This window comes from Oryza sativa, chromosome 7, assembly GCF_034140825.1.
Source record: "Oryza sativa Japonica Group chromosome 7, ASM3414082v1".
NCBI lineage: Eukaryota > Viridiplantae > Streptophyta > Magnoliopsida > Poales > Poaceae > Oryza > Oryza sativa.
The window spans coordinates 19,582,097-19,596,624 of NC_089041.1; the positions used below are offsets into that span (position 1 = coordinate 19,582,097).

Sequence of the window (14,528 nt, forward strand, 5' to 3'; positions counted from 1 at the left end):
CAACAGTTCTTCGGTACACCCACTCGAGGAAAGGCCCAATCTCCCTAAAAGACTAGTCTAATAGGGGAAGGGTGGCTCTCCCTTTTAAGGTGGCTTCCTCCTCCCAAGCTAAGCAAGGTGGGATTATTCAAAGGCTTACACGGTCGCCGCCCGACTTTGGCGTCTTTGCCAGCGGGTAATAGTGGAGGATGTCCTCATCACCCATCGACACACTACCAGGGGCGCCCCTCACGCGCATGGTGAGCCGCCAAAGTCTCTATGCATTTAAGAGGGAATGACAGGGATGTCCCCCGTATCAGGCGGAGAATGGTGCTGGGCCCCACCTGGGGGCGCTGAACCATCTTGCTTCCGGTTGAAGGCACGGAGGGCGGTCTGATCCAGGATAGGTGGATCCCCCTCCCATGGAGGAGTAGGTATGGACGGTGCATGTGGTATCCCCTTGAACTATAAAAGGAGGACCGTCACCACCGAAAAAGGGGATGACTCTCAGATAACTTGAGCTCGAAAGGAAGAACAGTTGGGTTTCCCTTAAAGCTCAAAACCTCTTGTAAAAGTTAACCACAATTCTACACACAGGAGTAGGGTGTTACGCTCGATAGCGGCCCGAACCTGTATAATCTCCTGTCTTTCACAGAGGCTAGGTAGTGATCTAGCAGCTAGACTGCAAGCGGAAGTACGCTCTTGATCATCGTGCCATCTTCCCCGGCCGAACTAATAAAGGGGGGTCTCACGACCGCCCGCTAGAGAGGATCTCTCCTCGACAATGGCCAAAACATATTTTTGCAGGCGGCCATAACCTCCGCCTGCATCCAAACGCCGGCGGAAATCAATGATTTTTGCAGGCAGCTAAATCTACCCGCATGCGAAAATATTTTCAGCGTAAAAAAAATTGGCTGCCCCCAGCCCTACCCGCCGCCGCCCTCCCCTCCGACCACCACCACCACGAGCTGTGCCACCACGATGGTTTTGAGAGGGAGAGGGAGGGAAAGGGAGCTGCGCGCGCCACAAGCTCACCGCGCCAGCCCGCCGCCGCCGCTGGCCCTCCCCACGACGTAGTTGGATCCGAGAGGGGAGGGGAGGGGAGGGGAGGGAAGCCGCCGTCCGAATCTGGGAGTGGGAGTGCCATCGCCGCCGCCAATGATCGCGTCGCCTCAGCCGCCGCCCTCCCCACAACGTAGCCGGATCATATCCGTGAGGGAAGGGGAACGCCGATGACCTCCCGCCTCCGCCGACAACCTCCGGCGCCTCCACCGCTGCATGCAGCCATCGCTGCCCTTCCTCACAATGCTACTGGATCCGGGATGGGAGGGGAAGGGCCGCCAGCCGGATCTAGGAGGTGGGAACGCCGCCGCCGACCTCCCGCGTCCACCGCTGCATGCGTACGTTGTCGCCGCACGGCCGTGCCTCGCCGCCGTCCGCCCCGCGCCGCCGGCCATAGGCCTCCCCCTGCCCCCTTCAACCGGATCTAGGAGGGATAGGGGAGGCAAGGCGCGTCAGGGGTGGATGTCACCGCCCCCGAGCGTCACTGTCCCCGTGCCTTGTCGTCGTCGACGCCAACCCAGCGCCTCGCCGTCGTGGATCCCGCCGCCCCCACGCGTCGCCGTCGTCGGTTCCCGCCGCCCCCGTCGCCGAATGCCCACGGTCGCTGAGGGAGAGGAGAGCTGAGGGCTGAGGGAGAGGAGAGGTGAGGGAGACGAGAGGATAGGACTTAGAAAAAAAATCTAGTGATGTCGCGTCTATTTATATTTCACGCCAATTTTTGCAGTGGTCTGCCTGCGAAAATAGATTTTCACAAGCGGATAGCGAGCTTCACCTCGTTTACATTTTTGTAGGTGGTCATTTAATTCCGAGGGTTATGTCCGCCTGGAAAAAAAACTCACGTCTACAAAAATGCTTTTTCTAAGTAGTGATGCAAACGCTAGGCGATGCTTAGCTTTCGAGCTAGCGCATTGTCCATTGGATTCACATTTATACGTGCACGGTGAAAATTAGAACTAGCTGATGATGCTCACTCGACACATGTCATTGCAGATTATTGCACCGGCCGGCCGATCGCCGGCCGTGCGAGGAAGAAGATGAGATCAGAATGAACGAGCCGGACGTACACCGTTGCCGCCATCGCCGGCGAGGAGAGATCTAGAGAGAGAGAGAGGGAGGCAGGCGGATGAGGAGGTACGAATGTTACTGTGCTGGAGCAGCGTCATGGGAGATGTGAAGGTGCTCGCACCGACGTACCAACCACACACGCACAGTGCCCCGATCGATTCATCGCTGCAGTATAGTACTATACCACTGCCGCCATGCTGCGCCCCCCCAGTAGTGCGTACTACGCCGTCCGTCCTGATCTCAACACACACGCACAGTCTCTCTCTCTCTCTCTCTCTCTCTCTCGGTCAGTGCTACCTCGAGGGCTATAAGCTAAGCCCCATGCATGCATTCATGCATACGCGCAACAAGACTTCCACGCACCAGGTGCGTCAACAGGACGATATTGTGTGATCTAGAGAGAGAGAGAGAGAGAGGGGCCGGGCCGGCCGACCGATCGGTCCCGGCCTTCTTACAATCTGTCAGCGACAAAACTGGTAGATACCAAACTCACTGTTCCTTCACTTTCACCTCTCTCTCCTCATCCTCTCTCTAGCTTGCTAAACGGCCTATTGCAGCTAGCTAGCAGCTATTGCCTGCATGCAGCGTGAGATCGATCATCGACAGATAGGTAGAGCTGGACGAGTACAGATAGATAGATAGATAGATAGATAGCCAGTGCACTCACTCACTGACTCACTCATCGAAAGAGAAACAGAGAGGCTTACCTGCACGCATCCATCCATCGATCCATGCAATGGCATCCATGCGTTGCATAGTGCGCGGCCGGTAGAAGGGAGTAGTAGTGGAGCTGTGAGCTGTCCGTCCACATGCCCTGTCGTCGTCGTGCACAAGCACAGCCCACGCACGCCTGTTGCATGCACCACCACCACCACCCCGTACGTAGGACACCAACGGCCTCAACCGGCCTCTCTCTAGGCACGAACTCTCTGTACGTGTGTGGATCGAGACTATAGTCACGTGAGGACTGATCGAACCGTGAGTTTGCTATATGGTAAACTTATCGTCCGTGTTCAATCCAAAGCATTAGTTTGAATCAATTTTCGTTGTTAAGCCTCTCAGCCACAAAAAAAAAAGCATGTCTACTTGATACAAATTAGAATTATTAACAACATATTTAAACTTGGCGGCTGTTTTTTTACTGCCAAGAAATCAGTTGGCCGTTAAAAAAATTACGGATGCTTGTAGTGATTGTTCTTGGTTTTGCATGCATCACACATTTGGCAAGATAAAGAAAAAGCTAGGCTAAGCTAGCTTGCTCACACTGAGATTTTTCTTTTATTTACCTCGAGGGATAATCTGGCGCTCTTGGTAGTACGGAACGTTCGATCGGACGGTTCTGGCTGGCCAATAGATCGATCGATCAGGCAGACACCGTTCGCAGCACAGAGGCAACGCTAGCTGCACCCGGCTGGCCGGCTCCCCCACCGTGGGGCCCACAGGCAAGGTGGGTCCACGTGTCAATCTGCCCTGCCGACCGATGAGCAGTGGACGGCCGATCGACGCCTTGTCGTTTTCCCTCCGGGGAATTCTTACTCGTGCATCTAATCTACTAGTAGTACGTACTCCGTCCATCTAATTGATTTTGGCCTTTTCCATTTCTCCGTAAATATATTATAGGGTTTTAAAGTACTGCTTTATCAATCTATACAACCACTACATTTATTGCTTCTTTGCTCGGCATAATCTTTTCCAGTGAGTAAATTTTCAAGGAAATCAAAATAATTTCAGTTTAAATCTTAAATTTCGGTAAAATAATATGCATGGTTAAATCCCTCGTATTTATGGACGGAGTATTATGCAGTCGCACTGCTTAATTCCGTGCGTCTTTTCCTGGGGCCAATCTCACGGGGGACCCCCAGCGAAATTATGCAAAAGTACCAGCAGTGTAGTATAAAACGAGAGCAAGAGGGGACACACGAGTAAAAAGAAAAGAAAAGGGAAGTGACTGCAACAACAGCGGGCAATTGTTCTTCTCGGGGGACGCGAAAAACTTTGGGGGCCTCGGGATTCTCACTGTCTACCTCAGCAAATTTCTTAATTTTAGCTATAGCTAGCTAGAGCTAAGCATAGATGGATGAGCTAGAGGTAGCTAGCTAGCCAGTATCTTTGTTCGGTTTGTTGCTACTCCTACATCGACTGGTCATTTGGTTGAGATAATCACAGATAATATAGGGGTGCTGTGGTGTGTATATACACCCTTCGTTCTAAAATAAACCAACTTAAAAAACGTAACTCCTATTACAACAAATTTAGATAAATATTAAATATTTGTACAAATTCGTTATACTGAAGAGCAACGAATCTGAATAAATATTAAAATTTTATTCAGATTTATTATATTAAAATGAATATGAACAAATATCAAAATTTTATTTAGATTTTTTATATTCGAATGTGACACATATCCTTCTGGTTTGAGTTTTTTTTATGAAGGAAGTGTAGCACTGTGCGAGTTGATGCTTTACTGTTTGGGGACTTGTAGTCTATCAGGAGCGGCCGGGTCCTACCGTGGGATTGTACATTGATCTGACAGCGTCATTTATGCACATCGATCTAAGATTGACGTTTCTAGAAATCGAGTTTTACGTTGGTTAATGAAATTAACACTGTGGTGTGTTTTCTCCATCCCCTAAAAACTAATCTAAGATGAACATGACGATTTCTAGTATAATAAATTTAAACAAACCTTCGTACAAACTGCAGCGTAGTTTAGATGTATAAGTTGTATATTCACCGAGCTTGAGAAGTGAGTTTACTAAACAAAGAAAATGATGTTAGGGAAACTAACATGGTGTACTGCAATTCTCTGGGACAGGAAAAATATCTTGACCAAGATTGAAATGTTTATCAACAGTAACTTTTTTTAATACAGTATGTCATTACAGTGCATTTCTCTTTTTAAGTACAGCTCCAGCCAACTTAAAGAAACATAGAAGTTGGGTACCTCTAACTTAAAAAAACAAATATCATGGAGTTGGAGTTGCGGCTAAATTAGGGGAATGAGACATTTTGTTCATGTTGATAATGATATTATATTGTCAATCACTTAGTTTTAAGTTACAAACTCCATTTTCTGCAAAAGTCCAGGACCTTTTTATATACATTCATTTGTACTTAACGATAACAATAACCAAATAATAAATCATGTATATGATTATATATAGTCAAATTGATAATAGAGTTGGATCCCGGAGGGCAATTAAGAAACCATAGACATATCAAATTGATATTTGAAAACCAATGGCACAAGATAGGGCTACGTTGATTTTATGGTCTTATTAGTCATCAATGAAGTCTTGAGCAGGGGTTTGCAATTTCGTTTTTCATTTTCCAAAATTCAGGGACGAAAGAAATATGGAGTTTAAAATTCAGGGACGAAAGAAATATGAAATTCAGGGACGAAAGAAATATAATGTTAGTGAGATACTTCTACATAAAATGGCGCCCACAAATATTTCATGTTTGAATTGTCTAAGATGACATCTAATTTGGAATTGATTTAGTACAAAACACAAATATTCGAGGCTTTTTCTGAATCTATGATGTAAGAATAAAGTAGTCGCAATCCAAATTCTACTTTTGTGCGTAACAATTAGTAATACACAAAAAATAACTACCCTCACATGCCACCGACACCAAGTATATATAACCATAGTGCAAATTAATTAATTAATTAATATAATTATTAATATATATATATATATATATATGTGTGTGTGTGTGTGTGTGTGTGTGTGTGTGTGTGTGTGTGTGTGTGTGTGTATATGTACTCAACATAATGCTGCACTTAATACGAACACAAAAAGGGGAGTCCCTTGCATCACAAACCAGTGATATTTTGGACTATGATGCTTCCTCAAGGGATTGCCAAGACCACAAATTAACCTTTGTAACAAAATTGGTAGTTACATGTCAAACTTTACCTGCTATATATGTAAAACAACCTCCCATTTTATCATTTGCGTGCTTCCGACACAACGCATGTCCATATACACACACGTACCCTCACACTCGATATAACGCTATCAAAGTTAACACGGCTCGACGCCACGCACATACGCACCACACAAAAATTCGCTACTAGCTAGCACAGTACTAGTAGCAGTTAGTACAAGCTAAAACACACTTGATCAATAACCCAAGCCCCCCCAGGCTAGCTAAGCTAAGCTAACCAGGGACCACGGCACACACACTTGCATACCGTCAGTTTGTTGACAAGCTAGCACGCACAAATGGTTTGTAGCAACCGCGGCGGGCATGGCCAGATGCTATCACGACTCGACCACCACACCACTGGTGCTATATACAAATATATACTAACTCCAACTCCGCTCGATCAATCCCCGTTATCGATCGACCACGCTTTCTACGACGACGGCATCGCTATATAACTAGGTTTTAAGGCTACCTCTCAATCTTCCTCTTCTTCTTGTTCGTCTCCCCCTCCTCACCCACCCTGTTCATCTCGCGTGTGTGGCGGTGGTGGTGGTATTCTCTCTCTCTCTCTCTCTCTCTCTCTACTTGGTGAGGAGGAGGAGGAGAGTGGTGGTATCGCCATCAGAGCTCAATAATACTAGTGCACGCTCGCCTTGTTTTCTAGCTCTTGTCAGCGAACCTTCCCCCCTGAAAACCCCACCCACCCCCTCCCCTCCTCCTCGTCTGCTTCTCGCTACCCTCTGTGTTTGTGTTTGGGTTTGTTTGTTTCTCTCTCTAGGCCTCGCGCGCCGTGATCGATCGATTTCTGGAGTGATCTGTTGTTTTTTTGTGGAGTTGTGTGATCTGGGAGATGGCTGGAGCGGGGGGTGCGGCTACGGCTGCAGCGGGAGGAGGAGGTGGGGGAGGGGTGGCGGCGGGGAGGAGTGGAGGTGGTGGTGGTGGTGGCGCGGCGGCGGCGGCGGGGGCGGGGGCGCCGGACCCGAGGGCGGAGGCGCTGCGGTGCCCGCGGTGCGACTCGGCGAACACCAAGTTCTGCTACTACAACAACTACTCGCTGTCGCAGCCGCGGCACTTCTGCAAGGCGTGCAAGCGCTACTGGACGCGCGGCGGCACGCTGCGGAACGTCCCCGTCGGCGGCGGGTGCCGGAAGAACAAGCGGTCGAGGAGCGGCGGCGCGGCGCCTGGTGGCGGCGTGGGGAGGGGCGGGCCTGGAGGCGGGGCGGCGGCGGCCGTCTCGTCGGCTGGCGGCGGTGCAGCTGGGACTTCGCCCGCGTCGTCGCTGGCGCTGCCGCAGCCAGGGTCGCTGCCGTCGCTGTCGTCGGCGCTGGGGCTCACCGGGGGAACCTCGCTGGCGTCGCTGCTGCTCGGGAGCGGCGGCTCCGGGGGTGACCACCTCGGGCTCTTCCAGGCCATGCAGTCGGTGGTGTCCGACGCGGCCGCGTTCGAGATGCACCAGCAGCATCAGTCGCAGGTGGATCACCTGCTCGGCCTCGGCTACGGCGCCGCGGGGGCGCAGATCCAGGCGGCCAAGCCGTGGCTGCATGACGGCGGCGCCACCGGTGGCCTCCTCGACGGCTTCTACGCGCCGCTCCTGTCCGGCTCCATCGTGCCGGGGCTCGAGGAGCTCCAAGTCAAGGCGGAGGCCACCACCGGCGACCACCAGCAGAAGTCATCGGCGGCGGCGGCCGGTGAGCAGAGCTGGGACCTGCCGACGCCGTCGTCGTCCAACGTCGAGGCGAGCATCATCGCGTCGGACGCGCTCATGGCCGCCGCGGCCGCGTCGATGAACCCGGCGGTCAGCGCCGCCGCCGCCTCCACGGCGCCGTCCGCGCAGTCGCTCCTCTACTGGGGCAACGGCGGCATTGGCGCCGCCGCCGCGGCATGGCCGGACCTCGCCAACTGCGGATCCTCCATAGCGACGCTCTTCTAGCTAGCCCAGCCTGCCGCGCGCGCCGCCTCCACGCCGCCGACTGTGCTAGCTAGCTAGCTAGCTCGTCGCCGTTCGCCGTCGTCGTTAACTCTATTTTTTTTCCACCTTAATTTTCCCTGAGTTAATTTCCCGATCTCTTGACTAAAAAATAACATGTAATTTGTGGGGAAAAAAAAAGCTGAGATGAGAGAGAGAGCACACTGTGGAGAGAGATAGAGAGAAGAGAAGAGAAGAGATCATCATCATCTCATAGGCAGAAAAATAGCTAGCTAGAGCAGCCAATTCAACAACCAAACGAAGAACCCAAAAAAAATTCCTGCAAGATTTCATCGCCGGTGGTCGATCAAGAAGGAGATCAAGAACACAGATCGACTACCGACCGCGTTCTTCCTCGTCTCCGGCCGGTCGATGATCTTGGAAAGGCGGCGGCGAGCGGAAGATCAATTTGGGATGCATTGATGAACAAGAAGGAAGGAGAGATCAACAAAATCATGGGAGGAGAAGAGAAGCAAAGAAAGTGTAAGTGCACTAGCTAGTGTTGCTACTACTTGATTTGCTAGCTAGCTAGCTCTACTTGGCTTCTTGGCTTCTTGATCTCCTTCCTTGGGTGGTATGTAGTAGCTTATTTTGTATATAGGGCATACGGTGTGGGGGGATAGATACATGAGAAGAGCTTGAAGTTCTTGCGGCATATCCATGGCGGTGTGGTGGTGCAAGAACATATATGGGGGACCTTTTCTCTCTCTCTCATCTCGGCATTTTAATCGGTGTGTTTAATTGGTTAATTACCCTACCTTGGCTTTGGGAAGTACTCTAGATGTATAAGTTATAATAGTACTCTTTAGATCACCACCTTGCAGCATAATTAGAGAACTGTTTTTGAGTTCTCATGCATTGGACTTGTTAAGGGTCGTCCAATTCCTTGTTCCTCTTCTAGAGTGAATTTTTTCTCTTCTTTCTTTTCTCATTCTCTTGGGGGTTTCCTTTGTTCAAAACTTTGCTTGTATCATTGATGACTTTGTGAGCTATGAGAAATTAAAACTTCTGTTTGTTCATTCTGATGGATATATATTGTGAATTTCTTTTCACAGATTAATTAATTTGCTCATATATACATCCCTCCTCTGTGTGTACCTAGGATTATAGTTCTCTTCACACATGGATACTCCAGATACATATATGTATATATGTAGTGTGATAGCTAGCTAGTTACTCCATCACTTTTAGTGCATGGATGGATGCATGTCTCACTTTAGTGATGCTCTTGCAGCTTTAACACCTTTGTTAGCTCTCTTTTTCATGGCGACGGTGTTGCGTGATCTGATCTTTGAATTCTGCGCTGGCTGGCTTCTTCTCATGGATGTGTTTCTTTCTCTCCTTTTTTTTTCTGCCATGGATCATAGGATTCTCCAGTAGTGGTGATGTACTCAAATTTAGTGCTAGTATCATGGAGGTGTTGCTAGCTTCTGGTCAGAATCTTTTTTTGTGCATGCTCTTGGCTGCTGGAGAGGCCAAAAACATGGCTGCTTTGCTTGTTCTTACCTGCATGTCTCGTAGCAACTCGGAGACGCATTTTGATGCATGCTGGCTATGTTCACACCAACTGCTAGGTAATTACATATATATAGTACATATCACTCAGGAAAGGGAAAGGTAGATAGAAACAAAACAATTAAATGGGGGGACAAATGGAGACAATTTATGTGGAGATGCATGCATATGGGGGAAATGGGAAAACGATTTGATTTGGAATTTCGTTTTTTTTTAAATATTGTTGCTTCAGCTATATATGTGTTTTAACTTAATTATAGTAGTTATATTAATTATGAATTCTCATCTGAGTTTAGTTTGTTCCTTTTTTTTAAAAAAAATACTTTGATGCTTGTTCCAATGTGCTAAATTTCTTTACTTCTAGGCTAACATTTGTCAAAAATGACTTTGCATTTTTTTAAAAAATCCAAAATACAAAGGAACTTGATGTCGCCGAATTTAAGTATCTCCTTTCTGGGCCAACACCTATTACCTTAAAAATCACCCTTTTTTTTTACATATGAGTGAAAGAAATTAATTATTTGACACTGAAAGAAAATTAGCCTTCTGAAATAGGATGGGTTTTGCATTACTAATTAATTAATTACTGACATGGTTTTAAAATTAATGTTGAACTTCATCTAGTATATATAACAGATCTTACATGGTTGAGAAATTATTTTAGGAACATATAACCGGTATAAGCTATCTATACGTCTAGCACATATATGTACGTACTATATAAGCTCTAGCTAGTGAGAACATATATCTATCTATGTATCAAATTAATTTATTTAATTAGCATGAAGGTCGGATATGTGATGGACTTATTCAGAACCTAGCTAGCTAGGTGATGGAATAATGTCGTGTTCTAGGAATTTGCTTTGCTTTGCTTTCCTAATTGGCTAGCTAGCTATAGTTTATTTGTCATGGCTCTCCATCTTTTTCGAGAACACTTGTCCCATTGATCTCGCATCCATCTTATTATTACAAAAATCACCATATGCATGTCTTTCTACCTCTGTAGCTCGCATGAGTTCTGGTAGGACAGTTGTACAATCACTCAAAATCTAGGTGTATAATCCGTACCTACTCATCCATATCATTTTGATTGTTGAATGACACTGTTTGATGTTGTTGCAACAGCTTAAAACCCATAAATGCCATTAATCCTTTTGTTAGAACCGTACGGTTGTATAAGTATATATGTCGGTTCCACGTCACCAAAAATGTAAGAACTGACCTATTAACTGTAGATGGGTACAACAGTAATAGTACTCGGAATACGCATATATCCTACCTTCGATAATTAATATTATGCATTTTGATGCGTACTTAATATTACAGTCCTTGCTAGCTTGGTTGTTTCTACACATGAAGATTACTCTCATAAGTCATAATATATGCGTGTGACATATACTTGCATGCAACACGCACATATTCATTCTGAAATCGGCATTATATTTGTAATTAATCATCGATCCAAGATCTGCTTAAACTAAAAGTACAATATAATTAAAGTTGAAATTTATGCATAGGGATAAAAAAAATATAGTCACACATACAGGCCCTGCAAAACTACAGTACTGGTGTGCATGCATGAGCCAATTTATATTAGCTAAGCTTAATTACCAGTGGTACTGTGTACTACTGTCTATGTGCTTTACAACCAATGCCATTACTCGATCGTGTACTGAAAAGACATAAGTAGACAATAAAATGTTTGCTTTTCTGCTATAGCAGTGAGGAATATATATATGTATTTCCTTGATTGATGATACGCATGCATGGAACAGCGGAACAATTATATATAGTCGGTGAAAAACTAGCTATAGCTAGTAAAATTGTTCCATATATAATTAAGTCAATAATGTGTATATATTAATTGTAGGCATGCATTTTCTCTTTTATATACAGAAAATGTTGACAAGATATATAGAGATCCATGACGTTTTCTCTGGTTGAAATGTTTTTTTTTAAGTAGGATCTGCACTTCGTACTAACAAATTAAATCAGTATCACAAAATATGTGAATTGGATAATTTTACTATCCTTAGAAGGTACCTAGAGGTACCATATTTTCAAATGTAAAAATTTGTACCTCTAAATATTAAGTATCTCAAGATACCAAAAATTTTAGTGTAACATTTAGGTACCTCAAAATTATTTTCTTAACGACTGTAAAATTCCTCATATGAATTGGTCTCTGTGTGTGTCTATACACACACCATTCTCTTCTTAAGGACACAATATATATGGTCTACTCCATATATATATAATCCATGTGTGTGAGCATTCCATTTCTATCCCTTTTGTTCTGTGATCTCAGCTCGCAATTATCATATTTATTAATTATGCATATCATGCCTAATAGTAAACCATAAGAAGGCTGTTTCGTATCACGTCACCACGAGGACTATTCACAACTATCCACATCTCACGATTAGTCAACAATTAGGGCTTTTCTGCAGTGGTGAATGGTTGTATATGCATCCATATGCATGCATTTCTATTTTCCATCAATTGTGTTAGCATCAGTAGTGTTTACTTTTAGTGTATATATATTCGACGTGGCACATGCGTTGTTCAGTATTGTTGTCTAACAGTGAGAGTGATCGATAAATGATTTTGAATTGTATAATTAAAACGGGGGTATTTAAATTTAAATAAAGTATAACTGTGAACAGAATTTATTATGAAGTTCTAGGCCGGGTTTGAGTACGTACGTAAGAAAAAACGGCACATTTATTTATGATGAAAGGAGAACATAAATAGATTTAATTTGTATACATTTACAAAGTACTCTCCACCACTGCAATACACACGTACTGGAATTAGAATATTGATGTATACCAACTTTCATATATAGACTACTACCTTCATCCCAAAATATTTATCGTTCTAGGTTATTTAGCATATATGTACTAAGGTTTAAAGATAAAAACTATAATACCCCTTAATTAATAATGCATAGTTGGATATAGGATGATGGTTGGGGGGTAAAATGGGGAGAAATTTTAGGACAATTTTTAAATGCTAGAAAGACTGGGACGGAGGAAGTATTTAAGAAGGATCTCACCAACATGTCCATCCTAAGTATTTTCCTAGAATATACATGCATATATACGTAGGAGCTACACATCTTTGTTCATCACTAAGTACAATAATTAAGGGTATTTGATGAATCTGACATGTTGCACCACAACATACGTACTGTAGAAGTCATGCTTATTCAGTCCAATGTTTCTTGCCATCAATTTGGATCGATCAATGCTCACTATGCATGGAATACAGTACTACACACAGTAATAATTAACCCTACCGAATTCATCACCATTCTACGCCACCCCTGCAGGCTTCGACTGAATAACACTTTTAAAAAAAATACACAAGAACATATTGCAAAATAAAAAAAACCAAAACTAATCCTTAAACTTCATACAAATCCTTCATTAGAAGTGTGACTTGAGCTTTCAATTAATCCTTGTCCAAATATATCAACAATCCTTCGTTAGAATTCAACATTGTTTAATTATACATGTAGATCATAAGAATAATTCATATAAGTCCACTGACTGTAAAAAATAGATACTCCCGATGGTTTCATGCTCACAACTTTGCCCCGAAGGTTGCGATCGAAAGAGATGTGGGCTTCAGCTTTTTCATTGCACACAAAATAAAATAAGTCATTAGGTTAATCAATTACTTCATCCGTCCCATCATATAAGGAATTTTGGGTGGATGTGACACATCCTTATGTGACGTCTGTACAGATTATTATACTAGAATATGTCATATCCACCTATAATCTCTTATATTATGGGACGGACGGAGCAAGCAGCAACTATTACAAGCTTCAAAACTAGATTTATATAATTTTTAAAAAAACGTTTTTGTATTATTTTTTTACACATAGCAGTTCATAAAACGTACGGTGAGCAAGAAAATGGGGTGGTGATCGTCTGATCGAACGAGAATCAAAGCCATCGCCGAAGAAAAACCGCCTAGCCGATGAGAGCGCACGCGCGCGCGCGCACACACACACAAGCGCACAAAGGGAAAGCAACAGAGGATCGATGTAGTTGGAAAGATCGGCTTGGTTGCACCGGTTAAAAATGAGAAAGAAATTAGGAGTAGCAAGAGAGGAAAGTTGAATCGTCTGACGCGGGCAGCAGCGGCCGCATTTGCAGCAGGCAGCGAGAGATTGGAACGCGATCCTTGCGGGGTACGGCGGAGTAACTGGGGGCTCTGAATTGGATGACCGCATTCACATCGTGCTAGTAGTAGTACATGATAGCTAGCCCTTGCTCCCATCAATAGGTAACTGTGCTATCTACAGGAGCCACTGCTGCCAAAGAAGCTTATCATCCCTTCACTCCCATCTTCTGAAAATGCCTGTAGCATGCAAGAACGACCATATATTAGTGTGTGTGTGTGTGCGTGGGTGGGGGGGGGGGGGTGTTAACGTTTTGGATACTGTTATTTGCAAGATCAAGACGGGATACAGTTTTCTACAGGACGTTGTTGATTAAAGAAAATGAAGAAATTACGGACGAAAAAAGATGAGTAGTAAGACCGCCCTCGCAGTGATCGCAATTAATTTTTGGTTTCTTTAAATTTGATTAAATTTATTACTGTAAAATTTAGTCAAAATTTGTTAATTTAAATAATTTCATGACAAAAAAAAAATCTGACCCCCAAATTTCGATGGAAACGAAAGTATAGACCCTGCACTCTCGTGTCGCTCCCGTGGGACGTCATGGGAGGTGACCAAAGCGTTTCTCCATCGCTATCCAACCTCCCACCTTTCGTTCCCTCGTTGCCACCGAAGTATACCGATGGAGCTCTATGCGGTTGTGATGACGACAACAACAGAGCCTTCATGCATCTTCCTCGGTGGCCCTCGTTCTCCAAGAAGGGCCGACGGTGACACAGTCATGCTTAAAAAGGATGGCAACAAGCGGATGGGAACAAACAGATCCAACGCTTCCTCAACTGGATCTGGCGTCCTCCTAGCTAGATA

General features: G+C 45.1%; 1 protein-coding gene across 1 annotated transcript; it reads left to right on the plus strand.

Annotated features, from left to right (window-relative positions):
• The first annotated feature begins 6,540 nt into the window (after positions 1-6,540).
• On the plus strand, positions 6,541-9,030 carry LOC4343343 (dof zinc finger protein MNB1A). Its single transcript, XM_015792378.3, has one exon. The coding sequence runs from the start codon at positions 6,896-6,898 to the stop codon at positions 7,973-7,975; it is 1,080 nt and encodes a 359-aa protein (XP_015647864.1). The 5' UTR covers positions 6,541-6,895; the 3' UTR covers positions 7,976-9,030.
• The last annotated feature ends 5,498 nt before the right edge of the window (positions 9,031-14,528 follow it).